At 38.9% G+C, this 19,944-nt stretch overlaps 2 protein-coding genes across 4 annotated transcripts in view; both read right to left on the bottom strand.

Annotated features, from left to right (window-relative positions):
* Window positions 1-2,628: 2,628 nt before the first annotated feature.
* On the bottom strand, window positions 2,629-11,550 carry EIF1AX (eukaryotic translation initiation factor 1A X-linked). The gene is made up of 7 exons (XM_015645197.2): window positions 11,430-11,550; window positions 10,474-10,557; window positions 8,781-8,884; window positions 7,392-7,442; window positions 5,790-5,871; window positions 5,591-5,682; window positions 2,629-3,978 (listed from the first exon to the last, which is right to left on the bottom strand). The coding sequence occupies exons 1-7, from the start codon at window positions 11,443-11,445 to the stop codon at window positions 3,973-3,975; spliced, it is 435 nt and encodes a 144-aa protein (XP_015500683.1). The 5' UTR covers window positions 11,446-11,550; the 3' UTR covers window positions 2,629-3,972.
* Window positions 11,551-13,137: 1,587 nt separating this feature from the next.
* RPS6KA3 (ribosomal protein S6 kinase A3) overlaps window positions 13,138-19,944 on the bottom strand; it is a 74,029-nt gene continuing 67,222 nt past the window's right edge. For all 3 annotated transcript variants that reach the window (XM_015634703.3, XM_015634712.3, XM_015634721.3), the window contains 3 exons: window positions 19,248-19,365; window positions 18,363-18,503; window positions 13,138-17,219 (listed from right to left, as the gene is read on the bottom strand). In XM_015634703.3, the coding sequence (XP_015490189.1) occupies window positions 17,097-17,219; window positions 18,363-18,503; window positions 19,248-19,365 (382 nt within the window). In that variant the 3' untranslated portion in view covers window positions 13,138-17,096. The remainder of the gene's footprint in view (window positions 17,220-18,362; window positions 18,504-19,247; window positions 19,366-19,944) is intronic.

The following is a 19,944-nucleotide window of genomic DNA, read 5'->3' as shown; positions in this document are numbered from 1 at the left end:
CTACAAACACAGAAAAAACACGAAGAACATCTCATATGTCAGACAACAGTCTCATCTGTGCATTTTTTGAAAGTATTTTTTGTCCCACTAAACTTAGTTTTTAGTAATTGCAACTAATTTAGTTGCAATTACTAAATGAAGGTACTCACAGTTTTCACGTTATCACTTTATTTGGCTGTGATTACATTTTATAATCACAACGTTGAACTCTTGCATTCAATCTGATGGGCAAGATAGCACAAGCTATAACCTGAATTAATCAATGGGAGCTCTGACTCTTGCTTGTTGTGATTAAAAATGTAACAAAGCCAAGGCATTCTCCCTTACTTCTTCTCTCTCCTTCTCCAAAAGGAACAGCAATCACAGCCTGAGAAGGAAATTCTGGACTCACTTTTGCAATAAAATGAGAAAGTGTTGCAAACAGCTACCTGCAGAAAAGCCAGCCATGGGCCTCAAGTTTAAAGAGATGAATAAAGCTGCACTCACATGACAATTATTTCAGATAATACTTCCCTCTTCTCACACATCTTCCAAAAAGCTAAACTAAATTTTAACTCCTCTTCTATGAAGCAGTCAACCTGCCTGTAGGACAGTGTCCACAGATGAAAAGCTGAGTCCTCCAGGGAACCATAGGATAACTCAAGTACCCTGATATTCATATCCAGTAACAGCAAATAATTATGGATTAGACTGGAGCTTGCTCAACTGCAGGAACAGTTGACACACCAACTCACCTGAGAGCAGGACTTACCATACGGCCAGAGGGTCTGAGGGAGCAGCAGTCCCAGCATTATTTCACACACAGAGATGCCACCAGTCCTACCAGTTTATCATGAAGAACCTGGTGGGAGTGTGGCTGGACACCACACAGAGCAACCTGCCAGCCTTGGTCATCAGCTTGCTGACATTCATGGGCACCACCCAAAGGACAGAGCAATGCCTGTGCCAGCCTAACCTCTGCAGGTTCTATCTGTACACTAATTTAAGTGTGTGTATAATATGGTACCACATATATGAGATTTATGGCATGTATCACATATCTGTATGGCACTAGCACACAGTACCTCAGATGTGGATGCTGGCACATGCAGAGCACAGCCATGACACAACCCATCACAGGAACAAACAAATGGCACAGAGCTCAGCAGTCATGGGTTACCAGCTCCTCCTCTTCAGAAGGGAATGGGAGGTTGTTTCTCATAAACTTTTTTTCAGTTGCTGTGTCTGGACTGTATCTAAGGATTAGGATGGAAAAGATTAGGGCTGTCCAAGCAAATGCACAGTTGCTCCTATTGTAAGGTGAAGGGACAAGATTTGGAACAACGGACAAAAATAATTTTTCAAAATGTTAATCACAGAGAAAACCTCGAAGCGGAAAACAGAGAACTCCAAGTTTGTACTTTACTGTGGGGGATTAATTTTTGTATCCCTGCTTTCAATTTTGCACTCTAGGGAAAAAGCTAGCAACAGTTCTCACACTTACACAAGAATAATTAAAAATTTATCTAGGAAATACTTTTACAGATGGAGCACTTTTCATAGCTTTAGAGTCAGCAACCTTGCAATCCTCTAGCTGGCAGCTGCTGTTGTACCACAGTTCTCTGAAAAGAGACATGGGAAAGAGCTTCTTGTGCAAGCTGTTTTTCCAGCCCCTAAGAAAAAAGAGGCAAAGAGGGATGATATCAAGCTGTCCAGGTTGGACTGTGAAGGGAGCTTTAGCAGAGGACAGAGAAACAAAGTGACCAAGGGTACTCAAGAAGGCAACACAGCCCAGCTTATGAGTAGAAACCTAAGGCTGTTAGGCTGGTGTACTAGTAAGAAATGAATAGTTAAGTGAAAAATTTCCTTAAAATCTGTAATTTAGGTTGAAGCTGGGAGCAATGAAGATTGGAAGGAACCTCAGGGCAAACCACAACTGATTCTGACAGGAACAGTTTCATCTCTGACCCACAGCTGAGGTCTGTGTTATACTGAGAGCTGCTGTACTCCCCACAGCAGCGGTGTGTACGTGTTTCCCCTTTCCACTGACCATGCCCTTACATTTCCCATACAGAAGATCAGATTTGGCAGGTACAGTTCCCACAATATCTGAATCTTCAGTACCCATTCCCAGCCATTCAATCACTAACCTTCCTGATAGTACAACTGAAAGGACAGACACCTGCTGCACTTGGATCTCAAGAAATTTGACAGCTTTTAACCATTTTCAGAGCTGCTTATGGCTTGCTGAATACAATGAGGAAACCAATGAGCTTAGGAGTGGTTTATAAGCCTTATTCTGAAACATTACACCATTTATATTCCTTCACAATTAAACCTTTCAGACATACAAAGACAGTAAATTGAGACATTTAAGATCAGTTGAGTAAGAATGCTGCACTGGTAGTATCTTTCCCTCAGTATTTACCAAGTTTTTACAGTTGTAATATAAATAGTTAAAATCCACTAAATATTTGGCAAAATTACTTAATATTAAAAAAATGTTATTCCTAGAGGAGGGTACCTGATCCATGTAAAGAAAATAGACACCGTAATGAAATAAAAAGTGAAAGAGAAGACATTTTGACAAAAGTTCTGGATGTTTAAATCTCCTTAAAAAAACATGTAAAGCAAAGAGGCCACTCCGTATTTAAAGCCATTTTGTTTTTATCTATTGGGGTAGTCACTTTACATCATACCAAAAAGACTGTATAAGGAATACAAGTTTCAAGAACCAAATCTTTATGGCACAAAAGGAATTTTTCCATTAACCTGCTTTCAGAGTTGTTAAACACATTATTAAAGACAAAGACACTAAGGCTACCACAAAATAATATTTGCATGATGATGTTAGTCTTTATTCAGTTTCTCAACTGACTCCTCCAGTCTGAAGGTGGACAAGAATCTTTCCAGTAGTCTGTTTCATTGATTTATTCTGGATGAAAAGATTCTTTCTACTTTTGACACAAACTTATTTTCTTATTTATATTGTTACTCAAAGTTCACATAAGCTTTTATGCCGCACCTTACAATGTATGGAATTTCAGATTAAAATAAAACTCTACTCTTAACATAACCTTTTATATAATGTAAAAATATTCTACATGTTTAACATATCAAGAATGTTAAGCATTTACTTTGGGGAAAACCTATTTTATGCATTTATCAAGTACAAACCCAACTGTGAAGGCTTTGCATTTGTCTCCCTGTTCAGTCGGGTGCCACCCAGTGTTCATTGTCTGCAGCCGCAGCTCGGCCACTGCACCAACTGCAGTTTCCAAAAATTGCAAATTTGAGATGCTGCTCACTTTTCATCTTTACTTCTCCCCCACCCCTCCCTCCACCATGGAAAATTTACAGCTTTGAAATAATGAGTGTTTTTAATTATCAAAATCAGTATAAAAATAGCAGCATGCTACTAGATGCGAAAAGCAGATTCATCATGCATTGTAAGTTTAAATGCAGATTTCTGCCTTCCTCTTATATTATCAAAATTTTTTTTAAAGTTAACATCAAGGCAAGGGGTATAAGGACAGACACTGCATAGTATGATTTGATACTAATCTGAACTGGGTTATTTGCCTTTAATCAAAATCCATGATAATTACAGGGTAAACAATTTTTATTTCAAAATACAGGTTTAACTGGAATTGTAGTGATGAAAGCAGAAGAGGGAAAAATGCAGTCTTTTACAACCCATGTCACTGTATCTCACTTACATCCAGAGATAGAAGATCTAATTGGTGAAGAGACAAAATATTTGTGGCATGTCATTGAACCTTTGTGATAATCCAGCGTTATCCATTTCTAAAGAAATATAAATACTTTAAAACAAACATTGAAAATAAATCCTTTTGATGTAACAAACTACACTCTTTACTGAGAATTTTCAGTCTTCTTAAAAGTAAGGGACTTCACCCAAAAAATAATCGAAGTATCAATGTAGAACAATCCTTGGAGGGAAAAAGTTGGAATGTAAACCTCTGTTCCAAATTAGATCTGAAAAGCAAAAACACCACACCATGTATTTCATCCAAGTGTATTCTTCAGCATTTCCCAAGCAACACTTTTAAATAGTTCCTTTTACAGTTCAACAGGGGACTTCCTAAACTCAGCACAGTCCTGGTTTTGCCTCAGCTCATACCCTGTTTTCTTAACACATGAACTATTAAATAATTACTCCCTGCTTTTGTCCCCACCAGCCCTGTGACGATACTATGGCCATGCAGGTGAGCAATTCTGCATACCCACAGTATCTGCAATAAAATTATATATCAGTAGGACAGCCATAAATTAGCCCATGATTCTCAAAGACAAAAATAAAACTGAATTTGAGAATGACTTCCCTAAGCAGTGATTTTCTAATCATTCTACTATATAAAAAACAAAGGAAAGGCTCCACTGAGTTCCTCCTGTTAACAATGACCTTGGAAGCTGCCCTTCATTCCAGATACATGACAGTGATCATCAGAGAGGTTACTCACATCTTTTTTTTACGTATTTTACTTTCTTAAAGCATGATATTAATATTTTATTGAAGAGCTGCCAAAGCTTAAAAACAATCATAGCTACTCACTTAACCCCACACACAGATCCATTACTTTGTAAATTTGTCCTACAGCTACTTATCTCTTTGATGTCTTACAATAGCCTCATTATTAAAAGCATGCAGTACTAGTTTTTCTAGCTTCAATGAGCTAAATCTTCAGTAAGCTCAACCACTGACAGGCCCAAAATGAAATTTTCAAAAGTCTGAAGAAAAATTCCTCAGCATTTTGATATTTTTAAAATACTTTATCTAATGAATCATATATTGAGAGCCTCAAAAAAGTCAGAATAATGTAAGCGTTTTAAAATAATTAGTCATATTATTAACTCAGAGAGAGAGGACTAAAAAGATGAAGAATTAAAGCATAATAGTACTCTTAGAACAGTCTATCCAATTAAGTTAATTCACTGGTTCAGTAAGTTACTACTTATCCTCTCAGCCAGCTGACCCTGCACACATTCATCTCTCAGCTGTAAATTAAAGTGCATCAACTTAGGAAACATTGCACAGTAGATTCTACTTCTGCAATTTATTATAAAATTTTAATTGATTAAAAAAAAAGTGACTACTATAATCTCACAGTGTGCATGACCAATTACTACAGTTTAGTGGTAAGCAGTAACACAAGTGACTGTGACAGTCAGGATTACTAAGATGCAGCTTTTTGTAGTTTTTATGTAAACAAAAATGAAGACTTAAAACCTTTGTTTTTTTAAAAACAATTATTTCTGCAGTTCTGGTGGGAGAGCAAGGCTGTTAAACTGACAGAGGAATGGGGCAGGGTCAAACAACTGATTTTCATTTAGGCACCTTCAGACTGCTCTCCAAGTGTGTTTTAGCAGCAATGACACCAAGTGTAGCCAGCTCGTGGGACAGGAGAGAGGACAGAAAGCTGGCACATGCTTGCACCACACCATTTCCTGAGACAGCCCCTGAGGAGCAAAGCTCTCCTGAACAGCATACATACAAGAATGTATTCCTTGCTGTAGAATTAACAGTAACAGCTTATCACCAAAGATTAGGGCTTCAAGCATATGACAAAAATACACATTTACTACTTACATCATCAATATCTTCATCATCATCTCCGATATCATCAAACTGAATTTCATCATCATCTCCAGGACCAAATGTGTCTGTTTCATTGATTTTAGCTGTGAGGGAATTTAGAGAAGTTAAGGAGTGCACTCACACTGTGCCAAGACAGACTGAGTACTCTTGTCCAACATGAACTTCCAACTTGAAGTGAAAAGATTCTTACCATGTTCTGGAAGCTCCCCATATGCTTTCAGACTTCTGGCTTCATCTGCATTGTATTTTAGAATAACATCAGCCTTGTTATCCTAAATAAGAATTTATTAGAATGTATTAGCCATACATGAAGGAAAAATAAAACTATTAACCTCAGCAGACTGCATTATTTACAACAACTGCATTATTTACAGTGGATTAACACCTATAATATTTATAAAAGAACATGTTGTTCTTCCTTCCCCTCCAGTTTCTATAAATGTGAAGTAAACACATTAGAGTATTTTAATTTCTTCTGAGATAACCTAATTATCTCCAATTACAAGTAATTTATAGATTCATAGAATTGTTTGAATTGGAAGCAATCTTAAAGATCGTCTAGTTCCAACCCCACTGCCAGGGGATTGGAACACCTTCCACTAAACCAGGGCGCTCAATCTGGCATTGAACCCAGCCAGGGATGGGGCATCCACAACTTCCCTGGGCAACAAGATAAAAGAGAATTTGAGACAAACGAGAAACGTTGAGAATTCATCAACCTAACAAGTTCAGTTTCATACTTTGGAAATTAACCTTTCTTCACACAATCCACAGAGTGAGGTGTTTGATCAGGAATCACAGTGTCACTGGGTGTTGGGTTTGAAGCAAGATAAGCACCCCGATCAGCTACAGCACAGACGGCTATCCCAGCCGTGCGGTCCATCTCCCACTGCATCAATGTGATGGATGGCGAAAAAATGGCGTTTATTGCAGGGGAATTTGACATTTTATAACCTGGGTTCACTGTGTTACTCCCATCTGCTCACGTCACACCTGGGTGCTATTGGCTAATTACAAAAGGCCTAGCTGTCCTAACAGAGGGGGGTCTAATAGCAGAAAATTCCAGTACTTTATCACTCCTTCCATAAAAAACTCTTTTTGTAATACCCAACCTATATTTCCCTTGGCAAAGTCAAAACATAAAATTCTTAGTTTTAAGTACTTTAATATATACGGTATATTACAGTATCTTAAATATTCCATAAACCTAATGCACATTTCAGAAGCAGAATCTATCTTCAAAAACTGATGAAAAGTCTAACATTCATGAAAGGCATTCACCTAATGAAAACTTGACAACTGTTTCCCATTACTGTTTATATTATGTAAAGTTATACCACTTCATTTTTGGAAATCTAAGTACAAACTAATTTCTGATCAATTTGTCAGTTAAGGTAAAAGCTTAAACAACAAAGATCTAAAATTCTGATTACCAAAAATTCTAATTATCACAATAAAATGTTTGGTACTTGACTCAATCTCCCTTTGTACCACAGGATGCAAGCACCAAACAGCTACATTTGGAGAAAAAAGGTCAAGCTATGACAATAAGCACCCTCACTCACACTCACAAAGTCTCAGGGTGCAATTTAGAAGAACAAGCCAAACCAGAATTTGTCTACTCATTACAATCTTCCTGTAGTACAAGGAAATTAAAAATCATGATTTAGCATAAGTAAATACAAATGCAAAGTTAGACAGGAACTTCCTCACAATACCTGCTGCAATTTAACAGTAAATAAAGCTACTTGTAAGATACTCCTTATAGTGGCATGTAATATTGAATTTTTACCTGGTAGTCTCTTAAGCCAATCAATATAATATCAGATGTATTTATCCAGACCTGAAGGAGAAAAAAAGGTGTTACAGAAATTCAACTTCTGTTGTATAACACAAGAACCAAAGAGCATATTTAGATTTATGGAGAGACATAAAATATTTCACTATAGCCACCACCTTCATTTTCTAACCAGTATGCTACAAATACCCAATTTAATGTTTTAACAGGAAATCCAAAGTCATAAATACTCATAGTTACATTATTTTTACATGTTATGGAGCTATTATAGAGTAATCAAATTTATTTGAAGAGCAACAAGGTGGTTATTAAGCCTTAACATCTGAGAAAACAGAAAGACTGCATCAAGGCACCAGTTCTGAACTCTGTGAACTGACCTCCATGGCCAAAATTAAAGAAAAACCTGATCAGGGGAGTGATGGACAAGAACAGTGAAGAGCACAAGAAAATTAACTGAGTTGTTTCTAGAAACTATGTTAACCAGAAATCTGCAGAACAGGATATGCTTTTAAATGTACAAGGTGGTTCTACGTGGGTTTTATCCCACATACGCTTGTTTTTTTTGGAGACTGAACTCATTTCAGTTGGAATTTCCTTTCTTTAAAACATAAGGAATATATAAATGGTGCTTTTTGTACCAAGAACTTAATTCTGCAGCACTTAGTGTTTATTTACGCACATTCTCCACTACCTTCAACAGTTTCTTGCAGGTAACTATAGCACTTGTTACGCTGATCCCAAGACATGAGCATTCACTGCTGTCCAAAAAATGGAACAATCCAGAATGAGGACAGTGAATGTTTGTTTTCACTGGAAACAGACTGAGGGACCTCCTCCTTACCATACACCAGCCGAGGACAGAAAGGTGTAACACTTGACAAGGGCCAGAGGGGACACCAAAGTTAAGAATGCAAACACACCTGGGATCCCTGAAGGTACAAATCTTTGCAGATTAGCTTTCCACAGAAATATTTTGGGAACTGATGAAGTGGACAATGGAACAATGGCACTGGAAGTGTATTTTCTAAATACTCACCAAGTTCCCCACATGCAATTAGGGAGATTTTTATTATTTTATATATGTAAAATTTTCTAGAATATGAAAAGCTTGTATTTCATAAGCAGCTGAAAAAATCTTCCCCTGAAATATATACACTGAAAGGCAGCCCTTCAACTGTGAGCTTCCCCCAAGAGCCAAAGACCGCCTGTTCTTGTGCCAGCAATGGAAACAGAAGGACAGACTAGCTTACTATCAAAAAAAGTAGTTTAAGGTATTATGTGCAGTAGGAATATTCATTTTTGTAACAAGCTACATATGTAAATTTTTACAATTACATATCATGCACAATGTCACTGTTTCCTACTGCAATGCTTCAGAATTACCTTTTTTCTTAGCTTCCCTCTAATATGACATAACCTCTTCACACCGTCAAAACATAATGCCTCCAGTCTTCCATTGCCTAACATCTTGATCACCTGGGCATATTCTAAAAGAGATGGTAACATATAGAAACACAAAATTATTTAGGCTGGAAAAGATCTTTAAGATTAACAAGCACAATCATTATCCCAGCACGGTTAAGTCCACCACTGAGCCATGTCCCAAAGTGCCACAGAGCAAAACTTCTGAACAAATCCAGCTTCAAGACACAACAGTAACATTTCCACTGTAACCCAAATTTGCTGTAACATTTTATCAAAATGAAATGCTGAGAGGAGCTTCAAGCACCCACACAGGCTGCTGAATGTATCACAGTTTTGTATTACTGTTGATGTTAACAATTTCAAATACTGCTCCTTTTTGGGTGCATCCACCCTTTTGCTCCCTCTGAAATATTACAGAAAATCTCAGAGCCACTGAGTCACACTCAGAGTCTGAAAGTTTATGACAACATCACAGGACCTGTCCTAAAGGACAACATCTCAGTGCTGTCACTGAGGGAGGAGAAAGCTGAACACGCTGTATAACCACCCACTGAGACTCTGAATCCCTCTTGCACCCTACTGTCCTTGAAAGGAAATAACCTGCTGTTACCAGACACTGTCTAGAAGGGAACCAGCAGACTTCAGCTGGGGTCTATGAAGCACCTCTCCAACACCTACCCTCAATCTCTTCACCTTGTATTTCATCTTCTCCCTCACCAAGCTGCAGAAATCCCATACTGGAGAACTTCACACAAGTTAGATAGTCCAATGAACCACGAGACTGTTCATAACTGAGAATAATGTTTCATTAAATAGATTTTGTTTGGGAGATGTAAAGGATTTTGTTTCAGATGTACATAAAAATAAACTCCTTTTCTGCTTACAACCAACACAAAATACCAGAAACTTGTTCAGTGGCACTTCTTCTACAGTGATTTAAATCATTGTACCTTTCCCATATTTCTAACAAACCACCTGATTAATTGGTTACCAGGAAAGCACTTGCATTATGTGAGCAACCTCCAGAGTGTGATGCACAAGACAGGGGGAGCTGAAAGGGAGGTGAGCTCACTGTCACCAAAGGCAGGGCAGATCCCAGTCATCCCCTGGCTGACCTCTCTTGTGCCTTACTTCACCTGACAGGATCCCACCTACTGCTCCTGTTTTAATAACTTAAACTTCCAGCCCAGGAGCCAACTGAACCAAACCATTAGGGGACAGAACAGTGAGATGAGCTGCTCTGCCATATCGGTGACTTTGGGGAGCTCAGCAAAGGATCCAAGAGATGTGAGAGTCTAATAAGATATAAAACACAAAGTGGGACTGTGCATCCCAGGGACAATTACTGGCAAAACGGAACCACATCTGCTAAGCCAGCTGCTCACAGACCCTCATACAAAGCTATCAAGAGGTTTCTAGGGAATGTTTAAGTGCTGTTTTACACAGAGAATTGCACTAAGGTCAAGAAGAGAGAAACTTCATTCTTAAGTGGTGAAGCTATTGAAAATTTCCCTTCTACTGTCTTTCTCTTACACTCAATATGTCATTTGGAATTCAAATACAACCCCAATAAGAATACCTCTCTATATTCTGTCACTTACAGTATATGACTGAAAACAAGGACATTGCCATACCATAGTTAAAAACTCACCTTGCCCATCTTCTTTGAACACCAGTTCTCTTTTTTCTGATTCATTCTCATTTTTACCTCGTCGCCTGTTTTTACCTCCTTTGCCTAAATTAAAAGTTGGAGAAGTAAAAAGCATGTGTTACTGTTTCTAGACACAGTGAGTGAAAAAAATCAGACTTAAGGAGATTTTTATGCTTGTACTCTATATGGCTCTTTTAAGTATCCAACCCACATCTATATTTTTTTTGCTTGCTTTCAAGTCTAAATTTTTAGCGATTAATAAAGTAACTAAACATTAGACTCTCCACTGTTTAAAATGTCCTGGTTGCTCTGGAGTGACAGCAGCCTTCAAAAAAGATTTTCAGAAGATGGCCATTTTCAGTTTGTGGTCCCTGCTACCAAATACCTCAAAAATAACGGTGGAATAACCTGATACACGTAATCATCAAAAGCAGATGAATAATTTCAGTTACTGTGGTGCTGAAATCCCTAAAATACTCAAGAGGAAGCTTAGGCTCCAAGTGAAGCTGCCCTTTTTAAAAGGCACACACGTGGCATCAGGATTAGATGCTCTTTACAAGGAGCATAGGAGCAGCTCATACTTGCCCCGCTGTTAAAATCTGCTGCTCCCGTCCCCTCACGGTTTCTGCGTTTTCCGGGGTAAGAAAGAAGGGAAGCGGCCGCAGCACTGCCCAGCGAGGGCGCGGAGGGGCCCGGCCGCCTCCTCGGCAGGGCCGCTCCTGACAAGCGAGCCGCGGGCCGGGCCTCCCGCTCCCGCCCGGGCCTCAGCGGCCTCCGACCCTCGCCCGGCAGGCGGAACCGGCCCGGGGCCCCGCCGGGGCGGCGGGAGGGCCTCTTCTCCCGCGGGCTCCGGGCTCCGGCGAAGCACACGTGAAGGGCCCCCGGGCCTGCCCTGCGCGACCGCGCCCGGGCCCGGCCGCGCCGCCGCGGGCTCGGCGAAGGGAAGGACGACTCACCTTTATTCTTAGGCATGGCGCCGAACGCTCCGCCGCGGAGGGGCTGCGGGAGGGGCGGCGGGAGGGGCTCCGGGCGGGGGCGGCGGTTCGGGCTCGGCGGCGGCTCCGGGCGGGACCAGCGGCGGGGCCGGGGCTGCGCGGGCTCGTGCGCTGCGCTCCGGCCGCTGCCGACCCGGCCACAGCGCCCCCCCGCGGCCCGGCGGACTCGGCGGCGCAGCACGCGCCTAGGGCCCGATCTCCGCCGCAGCCCCGGCCTCGGGAGCGGCCCCGCTCGGGAACGGCCCCGGCCTCGGGAACGGCCCCGCCTGGGCCCTGCGAGGCCTCGCCGGGGAGAGCCAAAGGAAAAGGAGCAGGAGGAGCGGGCAGCGCGCACCACGGCAGCCCCGGAACGCAGCCCCGGAACACAGCCCCGGAACACCGCGCAGAGCTCGGGGGAGCGGGGTTAGTTAGGTATGACTCCTTCCAGTACCTGCAGTACCTGCCAGGAAAGATGAGGCAAGACTATTTACAGGAGCGCGTAGTGACGGAACGAGGAGGAATGGGCTTAAATTGAAAGAGAGTCTCATTCATCATCATCTTTATCAACTCTTTCATCATGATTCTTGTAACATCTTTAGATCAGACATTAGGAAGCAATTCTTTTCTATGCAGTTGGTGAGGCACTGCACAGGCTGCCGGAGAAACTGTGGATGCCCCATCTCCGGAGGTGTTCAAGGCAAGGCTGGGAGGCTCCGAGCAACCTGGGGTAGTGGGAGGTGTCCCTGCCGACGGCAGGGGGATGGGAACTAGAAACTTTCAAGCTCCATTCCAACCCAAACGATTCTATGATTCTGTAAATCAGAGGGTATGAAGGTGAGGAAGGCTGACAGCAGGAGCTCTGGTGTGTGTACCAGCCCGTTTTTGCCTTTGCAGAGTTTCTGGAGGCTTACAAATTATCCAGTTTACTTGTAAATAAATTTTAAAATGTTTTTAGACAGGCAGGATAAAGCCTTGTGTGAACAAAGGGCCACAGCTATCCACACCTCTGATCCCAGGTGTGAATTTCACTGAGGAAATCACAGTACCCTTGCTGCATAACCATTACCAAACGTCTCCATGTTCTCTGATGCCTTTCTTTCAGTACACTTCGGGAAAACCTCTGGTTACACTTCCCACAAATCCTCTATTACAATTACTGCAATTTTTTGTAGACTATGCAACCTTTGAAAATCTTCCATCTTTTCCAGGTTGCAAGGTTAAAAAGAATCACGGCTGTAAGCTCCCAAGCTGTCTGAGCTGCTAAATCATGGAGTATGTTGTTTATGGAGTGCTTCTGCATATAATATTATGTTTCAAATGTTTACAAAGTGCATTAATTATCCAACATGCCCATTTTTTCAGTGTCCAGAGCAATGCAGGCATTCCAAGTGTTATTTAGCAGCCTCCCGTTAAGTGGTGCTTTAGAGTCGACTGGACTCTGATACAATATCCTTGCACTGCGGTCTTCTTGTAGATCAGGTCTATAAGCACCAGCTGAAGATGAGTTTTTTCCTTTGTCTTCATGTTTAGCTTCTTCATCGTGCTGTAGTGTTGGGGACAACTTGCTTTTTACAAACCCTTTCTGGCTGGCAAAGCACACTCAGTGTGCTGTGAAGGTAGTTCAGAGTTAATGATGAACAAGCAATGACTTTTGTAACTGGTCAGAAAAAATGCTTACAGAAAACAACGCTTTAAGATGTTTGAAAGTTTATTCATAGTAGAAATTTCAATTTCTTTTGAAGACTACAAAACCTGCCATTAGACAGGAAAACAAGCAATGATAACTTTCCAAAACTGTTCATAGTTACATCTGGAACAGTTTTAATTACACATTAATAGCATGATTGGAACTTCTCTTAGATTCTGAATAAAACAATCATTTAAAGTATTCAGTACAATTAATTACTTTTTTAAACTAGCATTTCAGTTCTATGACAGCAGTGCCAAGCATCTAACAGATGCTATTGTAATAGTCTATAACAAGGTACATTACCACTGATTTCCTGGAACAGTACCTTAGACTCACTTACATGCCATGCTGAGAAAACTAGTATAAAGTATGATTGTATAGAATCGTAGAAAAATATTTTATCTGTGATTTTGTAATTTTTTAAAAATGGTTTAAGTAGACATCCCCCCCAACTAGGTTGCAAAATAATTACATCCCTCATAAGTACATCTTCCCTTTGATTAGGTCAAGAGTATCAAGATAAAGCTAATCATTTACATCATTTCATATGTGAAAATTCATCTGTTAACCACTGCTGCTTAATAAGGGCCAGCACTCTTTGAATCCTTTCCTTCCAATAATAGAAAAGCACAGCTTTAGTTGGTAACACCACATTTACAAAAGAAAAACACACACACACACAAATCCCAGACACATAAATCTATTTTCTTATGGCCTTGTCTCTTCAGAAAAAAAGTTTTAAATATTTTCTTGAAAAACTCATTTTAAGTTTCATTCAATGTTATAGTGATTATGAACAGAGAACTTTGTCCTTACTAGACATAGATGGCATTTAATGGGTATTGCAACTACACTCTTCCCTCCGTTACCTCATGCTCTCAAGCACAGTAAATGGTAATTTCACACTAAAAAAAAATTAAAAACAAACCATGGTCAACACATAGAAAATTCACCTGTATCTGCATTCTCTTTTTTTAATCCTTTATGACTCTGAGTCACTTGCTATGCTTTGCAGACTAAGCAGCAGTCCAGCAATGAATGTACACAGTGTGTCATATACTCGCATTGTAACACAAAGGTGCTGAGACTCAGAGAAGCATTATGTAGATTTCTTTATATGTTAAAACAACTGCAGCTATAAAAACATAAAAAAAATTTGAAAGTCGTGAACACGGATCCAAACCAGGAAGTAAGGTACATAAACCATGCCTGGCCTGTAAAATACACCTCCCTGATTAGGCAGGCCCTTTATACCTTGGTTTAGAAAGTAACTTTAAAATATAGTGGATCTAGACTTCAACACATTCAGCTTAGGGTGTCCCAAATTTTCCTGTTTTGCTACAGTTTAAAATATTCATCCTCTGCTGATATACATACATGACTTAATAGCAACATTTGTAAAGGCTAAACTAACAGCTCACTTGAGAGTGTAGATAGGTAAAATGCAGGTGTTAACTTTGCTTCACTATTTGGCTAATGATCAGTGAGCCTGAGAACCACAAAATATGGCTACAATGAAACTACTGAAAGTACTTCTATATTATTTTAATGTGGATATTGCAAATAGTGAGGCAGTTTAACACTTCCTCTTTTTGGTCTGTTCTTTGCCTGGTACCTATATACACACACTGAACAGAGTAGGAACTCCTTCCTGAAGTGAAATGTTGTTACTGACACACTGGCAAGCACTGCCATCCTTTTATTTCAACAGCATTTAAATAATGTGGTTGACTAGATATGACAGTCTTCTAATTAACAACTTAAAAACCACCAGAAGGTGCAGTTTCTAGATTTTGAGAAGCCTGACATAAAATTTCTCACAGAACCGAAAAATACATTATTTTTGAGAGCTAAGGTTTTACTAAATTCCTCTGGAACTGCTGAAACTGTCAAAAAAAAAACCAACCCAAAAAAACCCGGCCTTTTTCTGCCCCTACTTAAAAATGTTTCTTGAAGGAAGGGTAAAACACACCTGTAGAGCTAAAGAGAACTTCAATGCTAGAACATCAAGTCAGGGAAAAATACTATCTCCTTGGGAAGAGCTGTTTTTTCAAATTTCTGAGAGCTAGGCTAATTTAAGGATCCCTGTTTATAAAACAAATTTCTTCACAATTATATAATGGATTAAATATTTAGCAAATTTTTAAGGGCAATAAAAGTAAAATCTAGCAAAGGAAGCTTCCCCAAGGAACTCAAATTCTGGCAGAAGAAAAACTCCCATTCAGAGCAAATCTGTAGTGTCAAAGATTTTTTTCCTTTCAACAAACCACTGATGATTTCAGGGAAATTAGCCAATTAATCACCATAAAAGAAATTTAATACACTAAGCCAAGAAAATACCTTCTTACCCAAAACACAAAATTGCATTGTTCACCAACAGCCATTCATCCAGATCCATATTTTATTAAAGCTGGAATTCCCAGTAGTCATTTTCATATCTGGAAGGACTTTAATAGCCTATAATTTTGGTGGAATGGAACACTCACTGTATTCAAACACGTTCCAGAGCCACTTCTCATTTGGGCAATTTCATCTTTTCAAAACCAACCATCAAGATGGGCCTTTAATTACTTTACACACCAAGAGGCCAAGAATATTAAAAGCTTGTATCAGTATTTAAAGTGAATCTTCCATCCTCATTACCAACACTCACTTCCATCTGCAGAAAAGTGAGAACATTCCCTCTGAATGGCTTTGTCTTACCTGACTGGGATGACACTGTTTTCATGGTAAATTAGAATGACCCTTTTCTAACCAAACAGATCTTTATTACTTGCCTTTCATTTTGCTTTTGAAGTCAATTAAAATTATCAGAAAGTAACTGACAGAATATTACATCCATCAGTTTTGCAACTGCAATGAATGCAGTTTAAACCTACTCTCTGCAGGCTGCTGTTTATCAGTGACCAATATGTTTTACTTTATCTTCAAATGTTGCCTTTCTTCTATAATGCCAACATTCATTCTCTGAATAATTCCTTTGCATCTTAAACAAAAGTCATAGAATACAGATCAAATATTAACAATGGATTATAAGAATAAATCATATAGAGATGTCCTCTATCAGAAAGTATTTAGCAGTAATTCCTGAGTCCAGAGATTAGAGGTGAGAGACTAAAAGGGAGGGGAGGGGTAACAAAGACAGTGACATATGGAGCAAGTTATCTTTTCTCTGGGTTATATTACCTATAGGATATATAAGTATAGTGGGAGATTCACTGTTTAAACTTCATAACATGACATGTGGAATCAAAAACACAGAAATGTAGAAAAGACATAGGCAAGGAAAACTACTTATCCATAGTATTACATTCAATAGCTGTTTAACAGTCAGGCTTCCTTTAGAGCTGTCCAACAATACTGATTAATCCAGGTGAACTGTTTAATCAGACTTACTGGTCATAATGATTAATAATATCTAAGTTAAACAAGGCATGTATACATTAAAGAAAACAGCACAGAAATGTACTGCTTTTGAACTGTTTACAAAAACATACAAAATGCTGGATGGCACAATGTATATAGTGCTAATATAAACAGATTGTTTAAGCTAAGTGCTTAACATAAACTGTCCATCTCTACCTGTAACAAAGAATATTTTAGGGGACAAAAAAAATATTCCTTATAAAAATAATGCTATGTGGTGCAGAGTGCTTTATTCAGTGTATTTTTGACAGAGGTGGCATTTGTAATTCTTCTGGTTTACTCAGTCGTGAACATGATAATTTTCATTGTTTCCACTTGTCACTCCATTTGCAGCTCCAGTAAGATCAGTAACTTGCCATCAACAGTTTAAAGCGAGAGTAGATGAAAGCAGTAGCAGCAGCAGGAGCAGCAGCATTATAGGTACCAGCTGGGACAGAGTGTGCTTGCAGGTATCTGTCAGATATGTGCTACCTGTCGCCATGATTTGTGCTATCATCTTATGCCATGGTACCAAGTGTCTGGTTGAGGTCATTTCACAGGGCTGTTGAGGTAATTTTTTTTATACCTCTCCTCTGAGCAAGAGTAGAACGGCCAACTGGCTCCAAAACTGGTGACTGATTACGATTCAAAGCAGAGTAAGTCGCTGCCATTGCACCCTGTGGAGTAGAGGTGAAAAGAACAGTATGTTGTGACTGATGCACACATTACAGCAGTGCTAAATACCAGAAACTCTGAACAAGTTTTAACTTTCAGTCTATTTTCATTTACAAAATAGAAACATACTACTGCATTACTCAAGTCCTAGCACTGTTAGGAGCGAGTGTTTTTTAGGGTAATATGTAGTTTTACATTGCTTTAAAGAGTCAAACCCAGTAGGCATTATCTAGGTTGCCAAATTAAGTTCTCTCACTATGTTGTGTGAGAGAGCTGGGCAATGAAATCCCATTGGTAGACTATCTCTACTTATCACTTATATAACCATTTCAGTTTCCAGCAAAATATTTAAAAATCACCCACATTATTCAGCACATGAAATTTATTTTAAAAACATTTAGAAAGTTGTGAGCTGTCGGATCAGAACTCCCCCACTTTCCACTTGTGTTTTTGGATGCTAGAAATTTCTAATAGCTGACTCAGAGAGTGTTAATTATATTCTTCAGATCCCTTTTATGTTGCACAAGAGATTCTTGAAAGTAGGACTGAAAACAAGGTTGAATACAAAGAAGTAGAATTCAATTATTTTTGATTTTCCTCTGCTTATTTAAAATGAAGAAGTTCCATGGTTAAAACCAGATCTTGTTTCAGATGGAATGCAGAAGTATGATACCATAGTAATTAACACTGCCCTTTAGACTTCTCTTTAGCTTTTACTATGGTCACAAGGTATTCTGTTTTCCTTCAGTTATTGGCAAGTACCCTTCCCTGAAACTGTAAAGTTACAGATTTTAAACGATTTTACAGCTCCCCTATAGTCACCTGACATTTTTCACTATGAGAAGAATGATTTATGTTGGTATCTGAAAGCACTTAAGCCTTCCAGTGTAAGTCCAATAGATTTCAAACACAAAAAGATGAAAGTCTTTTTCAAATGTATTAGATTTATTCTCTGTAAGTGGTTTCTCATTAAATCCTACTACATATTACAAGTTCATTTTATGGCTCAGTGCAACATCCAGCCTGCAACAACTTTTCCACAGTATTTAGAGGAGACACATGCTATCCCCTAACCTTAAAAACAAAACCCCCTTTTGTTTACACTAATTTTGGCTAAACAGCAAGCTGAACAAGTATCTACTTACCTTCACTAAATGGGGAGCATCCTGCCTGTTCAGCTGGTATTGAGGCAACTGGTCACAGTGAACTATCCAGGGGTGACTGAGAACTTGGGCTGCAGTCAGTCTTTGATGAGGGTCAACATGAAGCATTTTTGAAACAAGGTCCTGTCAATGAAGAGTTGATGGAAATAACAGTAGAACTTCATCTTTAAAACAGATTAGTAGTTCAAAACTATAAAAGAAGATTCTAGAGGTATAAAAGTGTATTTATAATGTCAGTTCAAAACAAATGAAAAACCACCCAGCAATGTTAACAGTATATCTTTTAATTATATTACTTAACAGACATTTGGTAACACAAAAGGAAGTTATCCAATTGAACTAAGAAAATTTTAGTATTTTAAGCATCCATATAGAAGGGGCATAAAGGATATTGCATGCTGAACTTCAGAGTCTATTTGCTTTTAAAAATAAGCTTCTCAAAAATGTTGCACAAAATTTTTATTTTGCACAAGTGCAGTTTAAAAGAAAGTGTAATACTTCAGTGGTTTTCATTATGATGATATAGAGTATCTGTATGATTTTTGAATGTCATGCTTCCACATGATGTATTATCTAAGCCCTTATTACCATGGATAATTTGTGTGTGAATAATGATAAAACACACTGTATTTCTCAGGGCAGCTGTTAACTACTAGTGTGTAAGGCACACCTATTCTTTCCTCCTATCTGCAAGTGACTGCTGAAACATGAACAGATCAAAAACAGGAAACAAAATTTTGGGCACATAAGGGATTAGATCAGTATTTTAATATAACAGTCATCTATGATATAACATATACATTATAATCAACATGTTACATTGCAATCCATCTCTGATCCCCCAAGAGACAAAGTAAATATACTTGCCTTAGCTGTGTCTGAAACACTGTTCCAATAACCACCGCTGAGGGAGAACTTTCCACTTCCTATTCGGGCCAAAATCTCCTCTGGCGTGTCATCAGGACCATTTGCAAAGGGAGTGTAGCTTTTTAACCAAACAAATTCAATGTTAGTAACTTCCATAACCTGGGCCTCAGTATGTATTATAAATCTGTTTGCAAGTTCATCATAATTATAGGCAACAGATAGTTTAACAATTGCAAAAAGAATTTATTCTTTACACGTGACAATACATGCACTGACTATAGATCTGTTCTTATTGCATGAATTCCCTCTGTATCTGGTCTGAAAAGAAGATTTTTCCCATAGCAGTTCAAATACTGGTGGTTCCTGAATTACAGAAAGTATTCCTTAAGCTTTCATATTCTAGTGAAGTACTAAACCAATCCATTCTGTTGTAAATCTAAATGTGTGAGAAAGAATAAATGTTGGTTTAATGCCAGAGGAAGAAAGGTGCACCAGTTTTCCTTGCTTGATTATACATACTCTTGCTGCTATCAGAATGCCCCCAACTAAAAAAGAGGTATACTTAAAACGAAATATGTTTGTCACTTATTTATTTTAAAATACGAAAATCTGGTTAAGAGTTAACATCATCAAGAAGTGGTAATCTGAACAACCAAGCATAAAAAGATAGTTGCTATTGCATTTGCTAAATTGATTT

The sequence above is a fragment of the Parus major genome, chromosome 1 (assembly GCF_001522545.3).
Source record: "Parus major isolate Abel chromosome 1, Parus_major1.1, whole genome shotgun sequence".
Taxonomy (NCBI): domain Eukaryota; kingdom Metazoa; phylum Chordata; class Aves; order Passeriformes; family Paridae; genus Parus; species Parus major.
Note: the sequence above shows the minus strand (reverse complement) of the source record. Positions and strands in the feature narration are given on the sequence as shown.

What these genes read in the sequence shown, in the direction of transcription:
- EIF1AX (XM_015645197.2), bottom strand. An exon ending in GTTCAAAGAAGATGGGCAAG is followed by an intron (nt 8,885 to 10,473) that starts GTGAGTTTTTAA and finishes CATCTCTTTTAG; the next exon opens with AATATGCCCAGGTGATCAAG. An exon ending in TGGGGAGCTTCCAGAACATG is followed by an intron (nt 5,683 to 5,789) that starts GTAAGAATCTTT and finishes ATTCCCTCACAG; the next exon opens with CTAAAATCAATGAAACAGAC.